The 18,727-nt window shown below is 31.4% G+C and overlaps 5 protein-coding genes and 1 non-coding gene across 6 annotated transcripts; 4 read left to right on the plus strand and 2 right to left on the minus strand.

The window, feature by feature from the left end:
- Positions 1-227: 227 nt before the first annotated feature.
- Kpol_541p28 (uncharacterized protein) lies at positions 228-1,046 on the plus strand (the record flags this gene model as incomplete). The annotated part of the gene is made up of 1 exon (XM_001645593.1): positions 228-1,046. The coding sequence occupies one exon, from the start codon at positions 228-230 to the stop codon at positions 1,044-1,046; it is 819 nt and encodes a 272-aa protein (XP_001645643.1).
- Positions 1,047-1,513: 467 nt separating this feature from the next.
- Kpol_541p29 (40S ribosomal protein eS25) lies at positions 1,514-1,840 on the minus strand (the record flags this gene model as incomplete). Its single annotated transcript, XM_001645594.1, has 1 exon — positions 1,514-1,840. The coding sequence occupies one exon, from the start codon at positions 1,838-1,840 to the stop codon at positions 1,514-1,516; it is 327 nt and encodes a 108-aa protein (XP_001645644.1).
- Positions 1,841-5,399: 3,559 nt separating this feature from the next.
- Kpol_541trna3 lies at positions 5,400-5,470 on the plus strand. Its single transcript has one exon. It is a non-coding gene; the product is annotated as a tRNA-Gly (tRNA).
- A 3,288-nt stretch (positions 5,471-8,758) lies between these two features.
- On the plus strand, positions 8,759-10,519 carry HAA1 (Haa1p; the record flags this gene model as incomplete). Its single annotated transcript, XM_001645595.1, has 1 exon — positions 8,759-10,519. One exon carries the CDS (start codon positions 8,759-8,761, stop codon positions 10,517-10,519), a length of 1,761 nt encoding a protein of 586 aa, XP_001645645.1.
- Positions 10,520-10,829: 310 nt separating this feature from the next.
- Positions 10,830-13,655, minus strand: RAD54 (DNA-dependent ATPase RAD54; the record flags this gene model as incomplete). The annotated part of the gene is made up of 1 exon (XM_001645596.1): positions 10,830-13,655. The coding sequence occupies one exon, from the start codon at positions 13,653-13,655 to the stop codon at positions 10,830-10,832; it is 2,826 nt and encodes a 941-aa protein (XP_001645646.1).
- A 640-nt stretch (positions 13,656-14,295) lies between these two features.
- CDD1 (cytidine deaminase) lies at positions 14,296-14,751 on the plus strand (the record flags this gene model as incomplete). Its single annotated transcript, XM_001645597.1, has 1 exon — positions 14,296-14,751. The coding sequence occupies one exon, from the start codon at positions 14,296-14,298 to the stop codon at positions 14,749-14,751; it is 456 nt and encodes a 151-aa protein (XP_001645647.1).
- Positions 14,752-18,727: the final 3,976 nt, after the last annotated feature.

Raw genomic sequence — 18,727 nt, forward strand, 5'->3', positions numbered from 1 at the left:
CAAGGATAATGAAAAAAAAAAGGATAAAAGAAGATTAATTTATTTTTAATAGATTGATGAATATAGGATATATTTAAGAAAAGACAGTATTATTTGAATTATATAGGTACTATCAATTGGAGGTTTAAGTATAATTCGAATAGGCTTAACGTTTGTTTAGATTGAAACGATAAGCTATTCGAGAATTTATTTTTAGAACATTACAAGCAAAGAATTTTATAAGGACAATGGCACAAACAATTGAAATAATTAAGAAAAAAATTAAACATAGCAAGAAAGCTGATCCATTGGCTAAACAGAAATTATGGTGGACTATTGGACATACTGTTTCGTTTGTATTAGGTGTTCTATTTTCAATTACCTATTTTTACCATGTCCTATTTTTTTATAAGTATCGTCAATGGAAATGGTTATTTTTAAGATTGGATAGAACATACCAATTCATTCCTGGGAATACTTGGACCGCTACAATAATTAATTTTTTACCACACATCTTTTACAGGTTTTCATTAATTGGGTTTGTTCTTTCAGGTTCCATTTCCTTATATCAAAGTTGGGCAGGTGTTTCACCAAGTTGGTATGATTTATTTGGCAGTGGTAATTTCCTTGCTATATTCCTAGCTGCAGTATGGGCACTCGTTGGTAGAAAATCATTCTACAGACTATTTCCATTTATGTCATTAAGTTATATGCATTTGATGAATAGGGATTCTGAAATTGAAAATAATATTAAAGAAGAAGAAAAAGCCACTTTGAGAAATGCAAAAATATTGAGTATGATTTCTTATTCAGAATATCTTGTAGCAGTTGCTTTATTTTTTGACACCATTTTGTTGAAGGATGGTACTTCTGGATTTTTAGCAGTTATCTATTATGGGTTATTCTGGATCAGATTGAATTTTGTTATGTCAGCACAAGTTACAGCACTGCAAGTCTTGGAGAAAATTGAGAAATATACCCCAGAGAAACATAAACATAAGCTTCAGATTGTTGAAGATTTCCTTTATTCAAAAATGAAAAAGTGTCAAAATATGACTATGAATTAATGGAAGGATACGCATCAATGGGATGTCAATGGGTTTTTAATAAAATATATGCAAATAGTAGAAATATGAAATAATTCTTACGATTTGAATCAGAGACTATACATATTTTCTAAATGGGTTAAACATAGATATGAATTTTTATATTTTAAGATATATTATTATTTTATATTAAGAATACATCATATGACTAAATAACTTAATAAATGAACTTTATTTAAAAATTTCATTATGATGTAGATTCTTGCCTCTGACGTCTATTGTTTTCAACAATATACATGTGATCTTTTTTTTTATTTTAATCAAGATTACTCGTTATGTAAAGTGGTCCACCACCACGTCCCTACGAATCTGCAATTGCATAGTATAGGAACTTTTTAAAAAACCAAATGAACTTAATATATTATGTTTTTAATGATTATACACCTTTTTATATAAAATAAACTATATCCTGTAAATAGAGTTTATATTTATTCAGAGGCGACAGCTCTGGTGTAGATAGCTTGCTTGGAGTGCTTGGAAACAGCCTTGATTATACCTTGCTTTTCCAAATCTCTCAAAGCAACTCTAGCTAAAGAACCACCAATCTTTAATCTGTCAACCAAGACAGAGACAGAAACATATCTGAAAGTTGGGACTTCCTTCAAGATTCTGTCGTATTTTTCTTGGTCTAAGATAACAGCATGCTTAGCCTTATCCTTGTGAGCCTTCTTGGACCACTTCTTCTTGGATTTCTTACCACCGGCCATAGCGGCAGCAGCCTTGGCAGCCTTAGACAATTGTTGTTTTGGAGGCATTTTTAATTATGTTCTATAACAATGAGAATTAATGTGATTAATAAATGTTAGTAAAAAAAACTTTTAATAAAATTCTATAATACCTAATTTTGAATGTAACCACTATCTTGAAAAGTGCTTTTCCTTTTATTGATAAGGAACAACACCAAATCCAAAATAAGAGAATAATGATGGTTTTATATTGACCACTATTTATTGTCTACTGAGTATGAGACTTCTAGAAGAATGCAAATGCAAAACTTCATTTTGGGTTTTTAAAACTTGTTATGATACTTATATTTTGCTATAGAGTGCAAACTCCTTGGCTTGAACTAAGGTTATAAGTTTCTAATTATCTTCACTAACGTTTTGCTCCCATTCTTAGCATTTTTATTTCAATCATCTCCAAATACATTCATTTCAAATATTACACTAGATTCCACATATTAATATGTATTACATACCCTAAAACTGTTCTGGGGTTCTTAAACTTACAATATAAAGAAAGAAACTGCAAATGAACACTATATGCTATTAAAATAGTCTTTATTCTAAAATACTAATTAGCTGTACCAGTGGAATAAGATAGATAGTTCATTAGAATAATAAGAATTGATACAAAATTTGATGAAAAATTCACTACTTTACGAAAAGTAATTTGAACCTCATCCATCCATAGTTCTTTGATTGAGAGTAGAAAGAGATTGTAAGTAAAAGTGAGAATATTATTGCAAAGTGCATTAACACTGACAAACAGCATTCATTATTCAAACCAAGAAACAGAATTGATGCTTTGGCTTTGGTAGAGGTGAGCATTGCTTAGTTTAATTGTGATACTGAAGTTTTGCTGTAGGGAGCCATGAAAAGTTTTAACTGACAAATTGCAGTTTCGATCGATTGTTTGCGTCGCTTTACCATCCCAATTGCTTAGTTTTTCAAATCGAAAAAAAAAAGAGAAGCAAAAAAAGAATATTTTAAAATTTATTAAAAAATATAACAAACACGTGATATTTACAAGGATACTAGAAGTTTTTGGCAACAGTTGATTCTAAAGGTGTATGGGTGTATATTGGTTTTATGGTGTATGGTTGTTAGAGGCAAAGTAGTCACATAAAATTGTTCAAATAAATTAGATTTGTGTTTCTTTCGCCCTGATAAATGAAATTGGACCATAATGTTATAAATAATGACAGTAATTGTTACTATGTAGATATAGTTGTATTAATATGGTTTTTAATGAATTGTTGATGCTGTATATTTATATGTATAGATGAAATTATATTATCCGATCTTTATTGTTATTTACTTCTATATTAGGGTTTTTGAGATGAGTCTTGGATAAAGGAACAAGATTACCAACATAGTTAAGATCTCACCATCTAATTGAATTGTGTACAATACTAATACTTATAAAAATATTCAACTGCAAATTATGTTATTAATAAAATATTAGTCTAGCTTTTATTTTTCACTAAAGTTTATATGTATTTGTTAAGTAGAATATAGTCAAGAGATTTTACTAAGTAAAAGCACTACAATTGGAATCGTTGTTAAGCCACTAACATTTTCCTTGATAAATATAAAAATACCTGTACCAATAAATAAGAAAATCATAGATATAATATAAAGAAACTTTGATGACCACTTCTTTTTCCTAGTCTAACAAGTATATTAAAACTCCATCAAGTTTTTTAATTGAATTAGGTGTCACCAATTGAATAAAGTAAATAATCGATATAAAAATCAAATCTAACCAATAAACAATATTTTGCTAAAGTGGAGAACATCTTCAACTGAGATATTGAACCTTTCACAAACAAGAAACTTTCTACTATTGGTTTTATCTCTTATAGTTGTACATAATTCTAGGTTAAAATTGTTCTTTCTAACATGTGAATAGGAAAATGTATTTAAAATTGTCAGGTATGGCTGAGTTATCTAATACATGTTATCTATACTCTAATAAAGATTGACTAATAATATTTGATATTTAATGAACATAACATTTATATATTGCATCTCAATGAGAAGAAAATTTTCGTTATTTTAATTTAAGAAGTTGGTATGCGGTGTGGTCCAACTGAAATATCTTTTAAAATCATGATTTAGTCATATATTTCCTATTTACCCTTTAAATTTCATTTATCTCATTGATATAATCCTAGATCCTTTGTAATTGTTATAACTAATCTTTTGGGTGTTTGACCAAGTCACGCTAGATATCTTTAAAGATTTTATTCTGTTTTTATAATTTAACTTTATTCTAAGTTTCAAATATAATAGGCCCTACCATTTTATACTTTCATTTTTTCCCTAGTTTTTTTGCCTCTTTATTCTTGCCATACGTCATTAAAGATTATCGGTCATCTTTTCTTAGCTCCCTTTATACTTATAAGGTTTTCTAATTGATTGTTGGGAAATATATTAATGATAAACCTATGTGAAATGAATTTTTCTTAACCATTTCTTGGAAATGTATAGTGTATATTAAATGTTGCCCTCTTTCACTCCTATTAAACAAATAAAGATAAATATAATTTTTTATTCCTGTTAACGCTATATGTGACTTTATTTCTGTCTCTAGCCAAATTGAAGTTTTATAAAATATTGATAACCTATTATTAAATATTATTTGATAAGCAACCATTAAATCCAGTATATTCTATATTGAGATCATAATTACTACGCTTTGTGACATTAAGATATCATATATATTTGTAAAATGAAAAAGTACTGTCTGATTTGATATTGAAGTCATAATAAGTTCTTTAGAGGGTATTTTTATTTATTTATTTTGGGTTATTAGTTTAAATTTGAGATAACTAACATATTACTCAATTAAATTCAATTGGGGGTATTTAAACAATAATAGTACCTTTGATGGTTTTTGTTAGAAGACAAATTTTATTTTATACTCACTCAGCTTCAAATGGATACATTCAGTTTTTAGGCTTCTACATAGCATATTCAATATTCGTAATTATGGCGGCTCGCCAATTAGTAATGATCCAGTTGACATAAAGGTTTTATCAGAATATTTGGTATATAAATTGATGCGAAATATTTACATTTGTAATTTTAAAGAATTGTGTAATTTATTTAATATATTTTATTGTCTAAGAAGGACAAGGGTAAAATGTTTTCATATATCAATGATATGTAATTAATACTTGAAATACTAATGAAATCTCAATACAAGATGTTGAACTTGTAGTATTTTTCTTGTTGTATTTTGGATTACTTTAAATGTATATTATAAACCTCATCTTACTTCCAAATCTTTCAAACTGTTGGGTTCTTTCTTCAGAAGGGGCAATTAAGAGGATGGAAAATTGAGCATGGGAAGAAATGTGACTTTGGATTGCCCATTTTCTCAACCGATTTGTTCTTATTTCTATTATCTTTGCTATTTCATTATAATACCTGTTGATGTTTTTAAGGTACCCTCTAGTATGCTTTATTAATGTATCTCGAATGTCACACAACAACGTGTTATAGTTGGAATTTTAATTTTATTTCATGTGACCGTCTAGTGTGGTGTTGGAGCAATCTGCTTTTAAAAAGTCAAACAAATTAGAAAGCGCAAGTGGTTTAGTGGTAAAATCCAACGTTGCCATCGTTGGGCCCCCGGTTCGATTCCGGGCTTGCGCATTTTTTATTATTCTAATAAATAATCTACCATAAAGAGTGTAGTGTAGTTATTGGACCTTAAATCATAATTACGGGGGTTGAGTGATATCTTGGAACTTATTTCAAGATCTAAAATGATGTAACTGAGTGAGAGATACGACTACAATAGTTACTGTGGCAATTTAAAATTCCTTTCTATAAACGGACTGGATTTTTTAATTGAGTTATTAGATTGGTTTCTTTTCTCTTAAAATCTTTAGAGTTGCTCTAATCGGGATTAAATATTGAATCAGTAACAAAGGAATGATCGACTGGCAGTCGTCCGTGTTTATATTCGACACTAACGAATAACGTAAAATATGAAAAGGATTAAAATGTCACCTCCTCAATTAAAATATCCTATCAAAAATACTCATTTACAACAAGGTATGAAACTTAAACTTTTTGTTGCAAAATCAAAGATTTCCTAACCAAGATCAAATTGTTAATTGACTGGCAACCAGATCGAGGAAGGGACCGATCTATTGACTAGCCCGATATTAAAAATTAGTAATCGATCTGTGCACAATGCTCTTCCCAAAATGAAAAACCCACAAAAAAATGCAAGTGAAAATAAATCTATCTGACGTATTCAATAGCGCAGACAATGATTGGTTTAATCACCGATTGGTTTTAACCACTTGAAATTTATATATGAATTAACAATACAATACCTTGTCCTTTTTAATTTTGACATTATGGTGTGATGTTCGTAGTGCGACGACACAGGTTATTCGAACATGGATATACCTTTTGTATATTCCCTAAAGCACCATCCATCCACTCTGTGAAGTAGTTTATCCGACTAAGTCCGAATATCAAGTACATGAAGATAAAAACCAATATAAATTCAATCATCGAACGGAAAATCGGTTTGGTCAAATGATTGATAAATCTGCATAGTGTGTCAGTCCATTCCATTTTTCTCTTGATATGAACCAAGTCTAAGCATGTTGACTACAAAATTTATGATTTTCTTTTTTTTTTTCGAAACTAAATTTGAAATGCATAAAAAGAAACGATATGACGAACCTATTAGCGCTACTTTCTGAGGTATGGGGCGGATGGAGGGGCGGGAAGGTTTATGCATGTATATATCTATATCCTAGCCAGTTAAATCACTGCATTGGATATAGAGAACTAAGAAAGAGTAAAGGACAAAATAAGAACGCACAATTCCGACATAGCAACATACGGAGCGAAACTCTGTCGATTTAGCTTTGTTATGGTGACTTTCATTGTTTGCCCCCAATCTATGACTGTATGCACGTGAACAGGAATAGGATAGTTCAGCTCATATACATTTGAACCAAAAACTAAAAGAAAATAAAAATAGAAAAGCCATAAAACAAAAAACAAAAAAAATAATCAGTGAACATACCGTAGACCCACTTAAAAATAAATTCTAATATCAAATTTTCACCGTTGAACTTTTTCTCTCGAAATGGATGGTTTTATTTCTTTTTGTTTGATATCACCGAAGAACTCTCCCCACGGAGACAGGGAATTTTTCATGTGGGCGCGTTTCTTTTTGGTATGTACTTTTGTGCATACCACAACACATGAATTTCTTTTTATGCCTATAGTTTGTTTGTTTGTTTGTTTGTTTGTGTGTTTTTTCTTTTTTCTTTTTTCTTTTACTCAGTTTTTGTAAAGTACTAACTGCGATTCAGCACAACCATGCTCCATAACTATCCTACATGCATCCATATATCTCTTTACCTCAACTTAAGTTAAGTTAAGTTAAGTTAAGTTAAGTCAAGACAGAGCAACGAACACACAAATAGATATATATATCTATATTTCCTTAACCGCATATTTAATTGGTAGCAAGGTTGTTTCTTGCATGAAGCTACAGGAATCATCTCGTATCGTATCTTCTTCTGTATTCTCTCCACCATCCATATCCATTACTCAGCTTTGTAATACATGAGAAAGACCGAAGAGACAGAGACAGAGCAGAACAGAACAGTTTGATTAAAACAGAAATAAATAACAAAAGAACTGTTGCTAATTTGCACAAATGCTATCCTCTTTGGCATTCGTTGCCTCTGTCTCTCCTGGTTTAGTTAAAAATTAACTAAGATAGTTTATGACTACAATGACCACACAAGAGTACTTTTTTATCCCATCTTTTTGCCTTTCTGCAGTAGATTTTAGATCAGAAAATCTTAATGATATACTCTCTTCTCTAACATACTTTTCACTACGACTACTCTACTCATTAGTACTATACTGGATTTTAAAAGTAAGTTTTCATTTTGGCTTCAACATATGTGAACTTCTTCGAATATTAGACCATACAGCATTGATTGGATCAATTGTCTGAATATCATCAACAATTTTTAACTAATAAGACGTATTTGTTCGTAATTTGTAAATTTTATTCTATTTTTTCTTTTCTTTAGCTGCTGTTTGTACTCTTGTCTCTGTTTTTTTTTTTTTTTTTTTACCTTTTGGGTTAGTTTGGTTTGTCTTACTTATTCCAAAGTTATCGTTCTTCGAATTCGAAAAATATCCAAACAGCTTTAACGGTGTGGTCGGTTGGTCGTGGTGATGGTTTACAAATTATTATTATAATTTCAAATATGGCTAATGGTTATCTGCTTTATATGATCCTTTTTCTTTTTTTCTTGCTTTTTTACCTTGAAGTTAACTTTTCACTTGAAGTAACATCGAAATTTTAAAAAGAAATAATTCGAAATTTCTTTATATATCGTAAATATTTCGATAATATAACATACTACCTGTGGCTGACTATATTAATTTTAGTTAATGAATGTACTACTATTATAATTATTTATTACTATAATTTTATTCATTTCAGTAATTGAAGCATTTTATTGAAAGTAATTATTTACTGTTTACCAATCGTAACAGTTTAAATTTAAGAAAGTGTTGCTTAATAACTATATAACATTACCAGTTGTTAGGTTTTATCGATATTATATTGATAAATAAAAATAGATATATCCATATAACAATCTTTTGTTTTTAAAATCAACCATATTGTTTCAACGGATAAAAACTATTGTTATCGTTAACTTCAAATTAAAATAGATAACTATATTCTGCTATACATTCTTTATTTTTCTTTTCAAGTAATAATACCACTCGCAAGAAAATAATAATATATACATAAAATATATTTCAGTACCTAAAATTACTGTAATAGTATACTTCAAAAATATTAATAATAACTAATTCATATATATCATTTGATATTATCCATCCCCCTCCCCACAGTTATACATTCTATTAAAATAAAGTATGGTTTTAATCAACGGTGTTAAATATGCATGTGAAAGATGTATAAGAGGCCATAGAGTTACAACATGTACGCATACAGATCAACCATTAATGATGATTAAACCAAAAGGTAGACCATCTACTACATGCGATCTATGTAAAGAACTTCGAAAAAATAAAAAAGCTTTGATAAATTCACCAAATGCAATCTGTACCTGTGGTAGGCTAGAGAAGAAAAGACAACAGCAAAAGCTTAAAGAAGAAGCTAAAGCAAAGGCAAAGGCTTTAGCAAAGGAACAGAAAAGGGAAAAGAGTAGAAATGGCTTAATTTCAAGTAGTGAAAGAAAAAAGAAAATAAATTCATCAAATGCATCTTCTATTTCAAATCTATCAAACATGATAAAAGCAGAGGGAAGACTATCAGAATTATCACTTCTGAGTGGTAATGGAATGTTACCAACACAGCATAGTTTTACAAATATACATCCAAATTCAAGTGGTTATGCCTTCAGCGATGTTAGTAGTACGAATTCTCCTCCATCTTCAATTGATGGTAGAAGCAATTACGGAACAAATCCGATAGCAATGAGTAGAAACATATCGGAATCCTCAAACTTTTTACCAAATGCAAGTAGTTTCCTTGATTCAGGTCATAACATTGCATCTCCTACAAGTGGAAAAATTACAAAGGATTATCATAGAGTGGCTTCAATAGCCTCATTATCTTCTCTCCATTCCCAACAGTCCTTAGAACAAAGCTTTTCTCCACAGAGTCCAATACATAACTCATTGAATTTTGTAGGCGGTTCTTCATTGAACTCCAATACGATATCGACAAATCCATTATATGCATCCAATAACTCTGAATCACATATAAATCTTTCTGATTTAACGAGCAAACAGAATCTTCAGAGATCCAAAAATGAACTTTCTATATCACTTGATGAGTTTTTACCAGGTGATATGGATAACAGTAGTCCGAATTGGCTGAATGACACTTCATTGAACAACGCTAATATTCAGTCTTTAAACAATTCACTCAATCAGGTGAATCAAAGACAAAATCACAACAATAGTCTCATTCACAATAATTCATACAATTCCGCTAATAGTCAGTCTTTAGACTCAGGTTTATTGGATACATTCATGGATCCATCTTCTATTTCAGGTATATCAAAAGCAACATATTTGTTACAAGATAACAACAATAAAAATGGTACAGATTCTAAGAATGATATTTTAAATTACTTCAATGAAACATTGAATATTGGGAACAATAATATGTCAAAAGGTCAGGAAATATTACAAGGACGCGGAGATCTTAATGATCTAAGTCCTGATAGTAATATAGTCAAAAATGAACTTGACGACTTGAGAAGTCTGAACAGTGTCGAAGTAATTTCATTAGCACCTGGTTCATTAGATATTCCTGATCCTAGCTTTTCCTCGACTTTTTTTGATAATAGACAAGATACTCAAAACTCGCTACCGTTTAATGCAACTTCAAAAGAGTCAACTAACGTTAACAATAACCCAGTAATATCACTGAGTGAGAAACAGAGTATGCATCAGCCTACGTCACCAGATGCCTTATTCTCTAATCTCAATGAATCGATTAATTATCCATCGCAATCTAATTCTATTTCATACGGAAATTTGAAATCAAATAATAACTTCAATAATACCAATTCTCCTTATGATACAAATATTCAAACTGATCTAGATCAAATATTATTGCAAACCACAATCCCTACTGAAACAGATGATTTATTGAATATTTAATAAACTTATTCTTTTTCAAGACTATATAAATTATACAACTTTAAATATTTCTAGTATTTAGAGAATATTGATGACGAAACGTGAAGCTTCAGATTTTTTTAACCCTCTCTTGTTTAATTATATTGAACTAATGGGATATTATTTTGTATTGTTGTAAGGCTTCTTCATACGCATGGTAACGTTTGATTGAAATTGGAGATATCAAGTAAGAAGTTCTTGGATATTACACGTTTTGATGTTTTATGTCAACTACTTTTAAAATCTATTTACTTCTAATTGAATTATGTATGGACAATTGAACTATCAATATCTAATGGGATATGTATTGAAATGCAAAACTCACATCATCGTAATTGAATTCATTACGCAATAAATGGTCGTTAGTTTTTTCTAATGCTGCATGGTTAAGATGATTCCATGAGGTTGCGTCACCATATAACATAGTTTTTGAACGAATTATTTGCTTACCAAATTTGTTACAACGTTTACAATTAAATGTTTCATGAGTGTCACATTGAGTCTTTTCATTCAATAAGAATAACTTTTTTAAGTCATCTGCGGTAAATAGTCTATCAACGTCTTCTTTAGCATCAACAACACAGGAACTTAGACTCATCTTCATGGATTGCCTTTGATAAACCTTTTCCTCAATTGTACCGGTAGCAATGAATCTATAAATAAAACAATCTTTCTTCTGACCATCTCTCCATACACGTGCTAAGGCTTGTTGGTCTGCCGCCGGATTCCAGTCAGGATCTAATAAAATCAATCTATTTGCACCAATTAAATTAATACCACAACCACCAGCTTTTGAACTTAAAAGGAAAATAAATTCATGGCTATCAGGACTATTAAATCTGTCAACAAGCTTTTGTCTTTTGTTAATTGTCATCGAACCGTCAAGACGGACAGAACCATACTGCTTCCTCCTACATAATCTTTCTACCAAATCTAGAGTTTGAGTATAATTCGAAATTAGAACAATTTTATCGTCTGATTCAGTGTTAATCTTATGTAAAAATCTTTCTAAAATTGCAAACTTACCAGAAAACTGGGGCTGAACATCTTTCGACTTACCATTCTTTGATATGACGTATCCATCTGGAATCGATACTGAATCGCCCATCTCTGGAAGCTCAGATTCCAGATCTAATAAGTCAGGGTGGTTACATAACTTTTTTAGGACACCAATAGCTTTTAGTGGTTTCTCAAAACTATCGTCCTTTCTTAATTCAATGTAGGATTTGTAAAGATCTCTTTGAAATGGTTTCATATTGACAAAGATCACATGTTCATACTTACATGGCAAATACTTTGACAAGATATCGTTAGTACGTCTTATAATAAACTTAGATACAACTTCAGAAAGTTTTTGTAATTGCAAGGTACTCTTTTTCAAGGCCTCGTCAGTTGCATCAGCTTCACGACCAGCCAAAATTGGTATCTCGAAGTTTCTTCTAAATTCGGATCTTGATCCTAGTAAACCAGGGTTCGAGAAATTTAACAGCGCAAAATATTCAGAAAGATCATTTTGGATTGGTGTACCTGATAGAATAATTCTTCTTGGGCAGTTAATACTATCTAGTGCAGTAAATGTTAATGAATCCGCATTTTTTAATCTATGACCTTCATCAGCTAACATTAATCCTACATCACAGTTAACTAATTGGTCTACATTTCTACGCAAAGTTTCATATGAAATAATTAAAACGGGTTTAACGATATTTCTACCCTTTGCCTGAGCCCAACTTTTGATAGCATGTGCCACAGTTGCGTTACCACCATTGGTAATAGATGATTTTTTACCATCAATAGCTAATGGAGATAGAGTACCGGGACCTAACCACTTTATCAACTCATTTGCCCAATTATTAACTAAGGATGAGGGACAGACGATGATACATTTGTCAATTAAACTTTTACCTTGAGGTCCTTGTTTGAGTAACGTCCACATTAACGCGATACATTGTAATGTTTTACCCAAACCCATTTCATCTGCCATGATACAACCATAGGCACCTTTGTTGGTTATTTTTATTTCAATAGTTGAATCGGTTGTCGATTTGCTTTCTTTGGAATTAGATTTCTTTTTCTTGCCTTTGGTCTTAGGAATAGGATTTTCTTCTTCTTGAATTTTTTCTCCATTATTCTTCTCCTTCACTCCTTCTGCATTTTTGATATTATCGTCATCATTCTCATTATCATCATTCTTTTGTTGATCTTCTTTGATTTCTTCTACCTTAAGACCTAATTTTTTAACCGCCTCTGAATCCAAATAATCTTTCATGATTAAACCTGTAACACATCTATACAAGAAGCGGACACCTTCAACTTGATGTGGTCTTAAAATTTTTGCCAATCTAGGATCTATAACGACTGGAATGCTTTGGAATTTCTTTTCAAGGTCTTCATTACTTGTTAAATTATCTTTTAATAATTCAGTTAATGGTTTATTTCTGACACCATTTGACATCATTGTCGGATGTGTATATTTTTGTTTAAGTTTTGGCTTTTCTGCAATCTCCGCTTCTTCCTCCTCTTCGTTGCCTTTGTCTTTATTGGAATTCTTTTTGCTTTTCTTTTTTATATCTTCAACTTCCCTTTGCAATCCATTTATGTTGTTATCTGTTATGATCATGTCCCCATCAACAGTTGGATCATAAAGGACAATTGCAAATTCATCAGTTGGATCATGCAATGGTCTAGGTTCACATATAATTTTTCTCTTGGTTCCCAAAGTCAATGCTAAATTATGTCTTGCCACATAACCCTTCATGGGTACAGTAAACGACCTCTTCAGAATGGTTTCAATACCATTTAATCTTTCAGGTTCCTGAGATAATCTTGCTGAACTTAAAGCATCTGTGCGTCGTATTTTTAACTTCTTGCTACTATCACCCTGCTCCATGCCTTTATATTCCTTGTTGATGTTTGTTTTATCTCTAAGAACTCTGCCGGTGATAGTTACTCTTTTAAGTGAAGCAGGGTCGATGGTATTTGATCTATAGGGAACTTTGAACGGTCTAGTTAGTGTTTCCAGCGCTTTTTCCACATTTAACTGTCTCGGAACTAACTTAGGTGTTTCACCAAACCCAATACCATTAGGTGGTCTATCTGGGTATCTTCTCTTTGCCATTATTTAACGAGTTTGATTTTGTATCTTTCCTATTGTATTTCTCCAGAGATGATGGGTGCCCTTTTAAAGAGTTAAACCAGATTAAAAACAACAAAAAAGCACAAATAAAAATATATATTTATATTGCAAAACAGTGATTTTACTCGAGCAGATGAGATATATAATCGATTAGAACTAAAAATCTTATTCCAAACGATAATAGAATATATATTAGTAAGTGAGATATAAAGGTTTGGTTGTATCTATGTATATAAATCTGGTATGTTGACAAAAACGCGAAAAAATACCGAGTATTTTTACCGTGTCAAAAAATGTTTCACTTTCAAAACTTGACGTGACATCTGATTGTATATTTCAATTTGTCACGTGTATAGTCCGGGTAATAAAGGGTGTTTACATCTTTTAAGATCACTTTAGTCAGTAGTAATAAGTACTATCTAGCTGATTTAACAGAACTCCATCTAACTAATAATGACAGATTGTAGATAGTTCGAATATATATAAGTTACTGTTAACTCAACTATAGTTAAGCAATCCACTTGAGAAGTCTTTAAAACAATATCTGTGGGAGGTTTAGAACATTGAAAGTAAAAATAGGGGTTTCACATAGGAAGAAGGTTTATACTCTAAGACTAAAAGGATGAGTGGTCAAATATTGGACAAGAATACCATTGATATACTTTCTCGTGAGTGTATAAGAGCTCGAGAATCGTCATATAGTCCATATTCTAAGTTCCGTGTCGGCTGTAGTATATTGTTGACCAATGGTAAAATTATTCGTGGTTGTAATGTAGAGGTAGCAAGCTTTGCCGGGACGATATGTGCAGAAAGGACAGCAATTGTTAAACTAATTAGTGATGATGAAGATAATAATGGCAATTCAACTAAGTTACAACAAGTGGAATGTATAGGGATTATAGGTGATACAAAAGAAGGCGTCATTACACCATGTGGTATATGTAGACAAGTATTGAGAGAATTTTTACCTTCAAAGACTAAAATAGTTATGTTCAATAATGACGGTACTCAAAATGAAATATTGACATTAGAAGACTTATTGCCGTATAGCTTTGGATCTGATAGTTTGGGAACTTAAGTTGGATTAATATAATTTGTAGATAAGTACATTTGATTGGATTTATTCTTTAAATAAAGGTAGACTTCAAAAAGATATAAATCAATATTACACATCACCATCATAATTATAAATTTCTTTTTCTATTTTATTTTTATTGTTATTTTTATTTTGACTTGCTTCTACCATTCCAAACTGACCTTAATTTTTTACCTGGTTGAATATACTGTAGGAAATAATTGGTCCACTCTATAGATATACATCATTCCGTATACAAGAAATCTAATGTGTAGGATGCTAAGCGAAGAGGCAGAAAAATATATATTTCGAGACAATGTACATGAATTGGTGAGAATGACGTGATGGGTATATTAAAAACAAGAATCAACTTGAAAAGGATCATTGAAAATTCTAAAATATAGTTCCGGAGTTTACGACAATTGATTGGTCATACAGTAAACTACAATTAATTGGCTAGGATGAAGAGGAAACACCGTAATGAATGTTCAAACTTGTGATTAAAATATGTGATTTCGGGACTAATAACATTTTTTTCTTCAAATCTAATTTGCTTAGCAGAGTCAAATATACGTAACAGAGACAGAAACGGACATGATACCTTCAATGGAAACGAAAGAGAGGTGCATTTTCTTAGATTTTAAACTTTCATTAGGATTTGGCTCTTTGGATATCCGAACAAGAACAGACTCCTCTTAGTAAAAATAGACAATTAGTCCACTTATATGTATATGGGTACCCGTATATGAAGGCTAGGCGACAGCCAATGAAAAAACAGCCGCCAGTCAACGAGAAATACGTACTTCGTTTAATCAACCTATGAATGGGTGGGCGATGGGATGGATAACTTTCTTGCCTTCCCTGCGGGTATGGTTAGTAAAATTCTATATAAGGACGGCAAACACACCTTCACATCAAAGGAAATTCCAATAGGAAGGTGATAAACTCCGTAAATGGAAGAACACACGTAGAAAAGTTATCGCGTGGTTCTGTATTCCAGGTTTGCAAAGAAAAAAAAGGAACGACCAACTATAAGCGAAGCATTTGAACAATTGTATATCCGCAGAAACATAACATGTGCATACAGAGATGTAATAAACATATAAAGCGACGTCGTTAATTAAGTTCCGGGGATAGTTTTAAACTTGATTTGATAATCGGAAAAGAGGCTGTCTGGAGCAAATACTCTGGAAGAATAAATAATGCTACCAAATTAAATTGATATGATTTTATAAAATTTGAATGTTTATTGGACCTGTTTGCAATATTACCTGTTTAGATTTCCTTTTAAATACAGTCAAAATGGAAAAATTCATTTTTAATTTTAAGAAGGATTATTTTGTAATACAAGAATATATGACACAAACACTAACAAAATACAACGATGAAAAGAAAAGAGGAATAAAAAGAAATTGAAACTTGAGTTTTTCTATATTATTTTGGTCATTTCTAATTGTGCATTTAAAATCTGTCCTCTTTCTCTCTTGGGCATCAGATTTTGGCTAAAACATGGTAAAAAAGAGTTGTTACTAATATGATCAGAATGAGTTATCTTATAGATAGAGAGAGCAAAAGAAATGTTGAACTGACACTTCCACTTAGATAATATTTACTTACCGATTAAAAATTTCTAATAATAATAATAGTCAATATTATATGCATACATAAAACTTCTCATTTTTGCTTTATCGCATTATCGCATTATCGTTATGTGTTTACCGCCTTTCATGCCAAACTTTCTTGCCTACACCACCATCATTGCTTTTTCTTACTTTTTTCTTCGATACGTATCAACTAGATTGTTTGGAAGAAAAGGAAGGGGGTGGATTGTGGGGAAATTCGGCTAAATAGCTTCTAAACAGTAACGTCTGGATGCTCTTAACTTATATTATGTTCCATGGATAACTCACATCCCTGAAAAAAGTGTAACAAGGTTCTTGTTTCTTTTGGTGAGCGGATCAACTTATTATACGTTTTCTTAGTGCAAGTGAGAAGCGGAGGATATAAACGGATAAACAAAAAAACAAATAGATATGTATGTGTGGCTTAGAGTCGAGTTCGGTACGGATCAATTTGGTAATAACAATAATGTAAAATATATGTGTCGTACAATAATAATAAAAAGCAATACTTATGGTTATTTTGTATCATGCTTTCTCTGTAATATAATTGCCTCCGGATAATATAGGTTTTAGATAAATGTACAAGTAAAACAAAATTCCAGATACAAAAGTATTCAGTAAATGATACAATGCTTACAGTGCCTCACCAAAACTCTCCTTTGTCACCCCTCCCCAAGGTAAAGAATCAAATTAGTAAGGGATGGAGTTCAAGAAAAAAGGTAAAAAAAGGCTGAAAACTGGATCCTACTACCATTTTTCATTCTCACAGCTTTCTCAATACTTTCAGTTCAACGTATAATCTTTTATGCTATTTTATTACTAACAAGTTCGGATAGGATTGTCTGGAGAATCCCTTCTCTTCTGAGTAATATATTTACTTTCCCGGGCTACACTACCTTTAATATTCTTTCGTATTCGGATCACAAGCATTTTATGATATACAAATAAATGAAAGACTGCATGGTATAAACACAAGAATCAACCTGGAATGAATTATATTAGTAAAAATAACTAAATATATGAAAAAGAAAAAAAAAGACTTGTTTACATTAAAAACATATAAGCGTTTCTTTTTGTGTTTATTCCCAATTGCAATTTTTGCCAAATAAAGATTTGTGCATCTCGGAACAGGCAATTATAGCCGTTTGCACGTATTTCTCTTAACAATGCACTGTTGGGAATTGTGTCGGTCTTACTCCAGCAAAAAAGGATTGTGGTTGAGAGCACTGTACAAAGATATATTGAGCGGAGGGAGAAAAGGAAGCAAACTTAGCACAGCTTTCTTCGAAATATCTCCCTTTTTCTTTTTTTTTAACTCTTTTTCTTTATTTCGGAGAAAAATTTCCATGAAAGCTAGAAATTAAGAATAGTTTCTTTTTCCAACAATAAATCTGTTCCCGAGCAGTCCGCCCACTACTTTGAAAAGAAATACCAGAGATTCACATGTTGTTGTTTTTTGTACCTATATCTGTTACTAACCTTTCCCTTTCGGAAATGCTATTATTGCCCCTCCCGTCCGGGGAGTTTTCACCTCCACTACGAACCGAAACTGAAAATATCGTGAAGACAAAATGCAAAATTTTGAATAAGAAACTGCCATACGCTCGTTCTAATCTTGTTGTTGGGTTTTTCTTTAGCAATTCCCTGTAAAAATGGAAAACGAATTTTGTAGTATTGAAATGAACTTGATCTTTTCAGTGGTCTCCGAGATCTTGACCACCGAACGACCTTCCGTATCAGCATGTATTATCTACGTGGTACACACTATTGTTAAACCTATTCGCTCCCTTTCCATCTTCTTGTCTCTCTCTGTACTATTTCCCTGTTTCTTACGGTCACACTCTCCTTTGGTAGTCGTATCTCCAGGCAAAAATTTCTTTGCCCGCACCTGGAGAAATGACCGACAGGTAATATAAAAAGAAAAAAAGGGAAATAAAAGCTATATTTTTTGTAGTTTCTGCAACAGTTTCTTGTTCCTTCTCGTTCCCCAAATTTAAATTTTTAACTCTCGTTATTCCTGTCGTTGTTGTCGTTATTGATGGGTATTTCTATACAACTTTTCTCTATCAAACAAATAAAATACTAAGATGTGTACATAACGAGTTAAAATAATGCATAAAGCCTTTCGTTTTGTTTTGTGTATTCCTTTAGACATATCTTTGCCTGAGGAGCTTCTCCGTATCTAAACTGTCTCTCTATTATTTCCGATCCTCGTTAATTCTTTGAATCAATTACACATACATAACATGAAACGTAGACGTAACTTGTATTATTACAGTATACCTTAAATTTAGATATCTTTTTTTTTTTTTTTTTGGCAAAGCATCATCATTAATAATTTCAGTAATAGTGATTAC

Source organism: Vanderwaltozyma polyspora, genomic scaffold, assembly GCF_000150035.1.
Source record: "Vanderwaltozyma polyspora DSM 70294 KpolScaffold541 genomic scaffold, whole genome shotgun sequence".
NCBI lineage: Eukaryota > Fungi > Ascomycota > Saccharomycetes > Saccharomycetales > Saccharomycetaceae > Vanderwaltozyma > Vanderwaltozyma polyspora.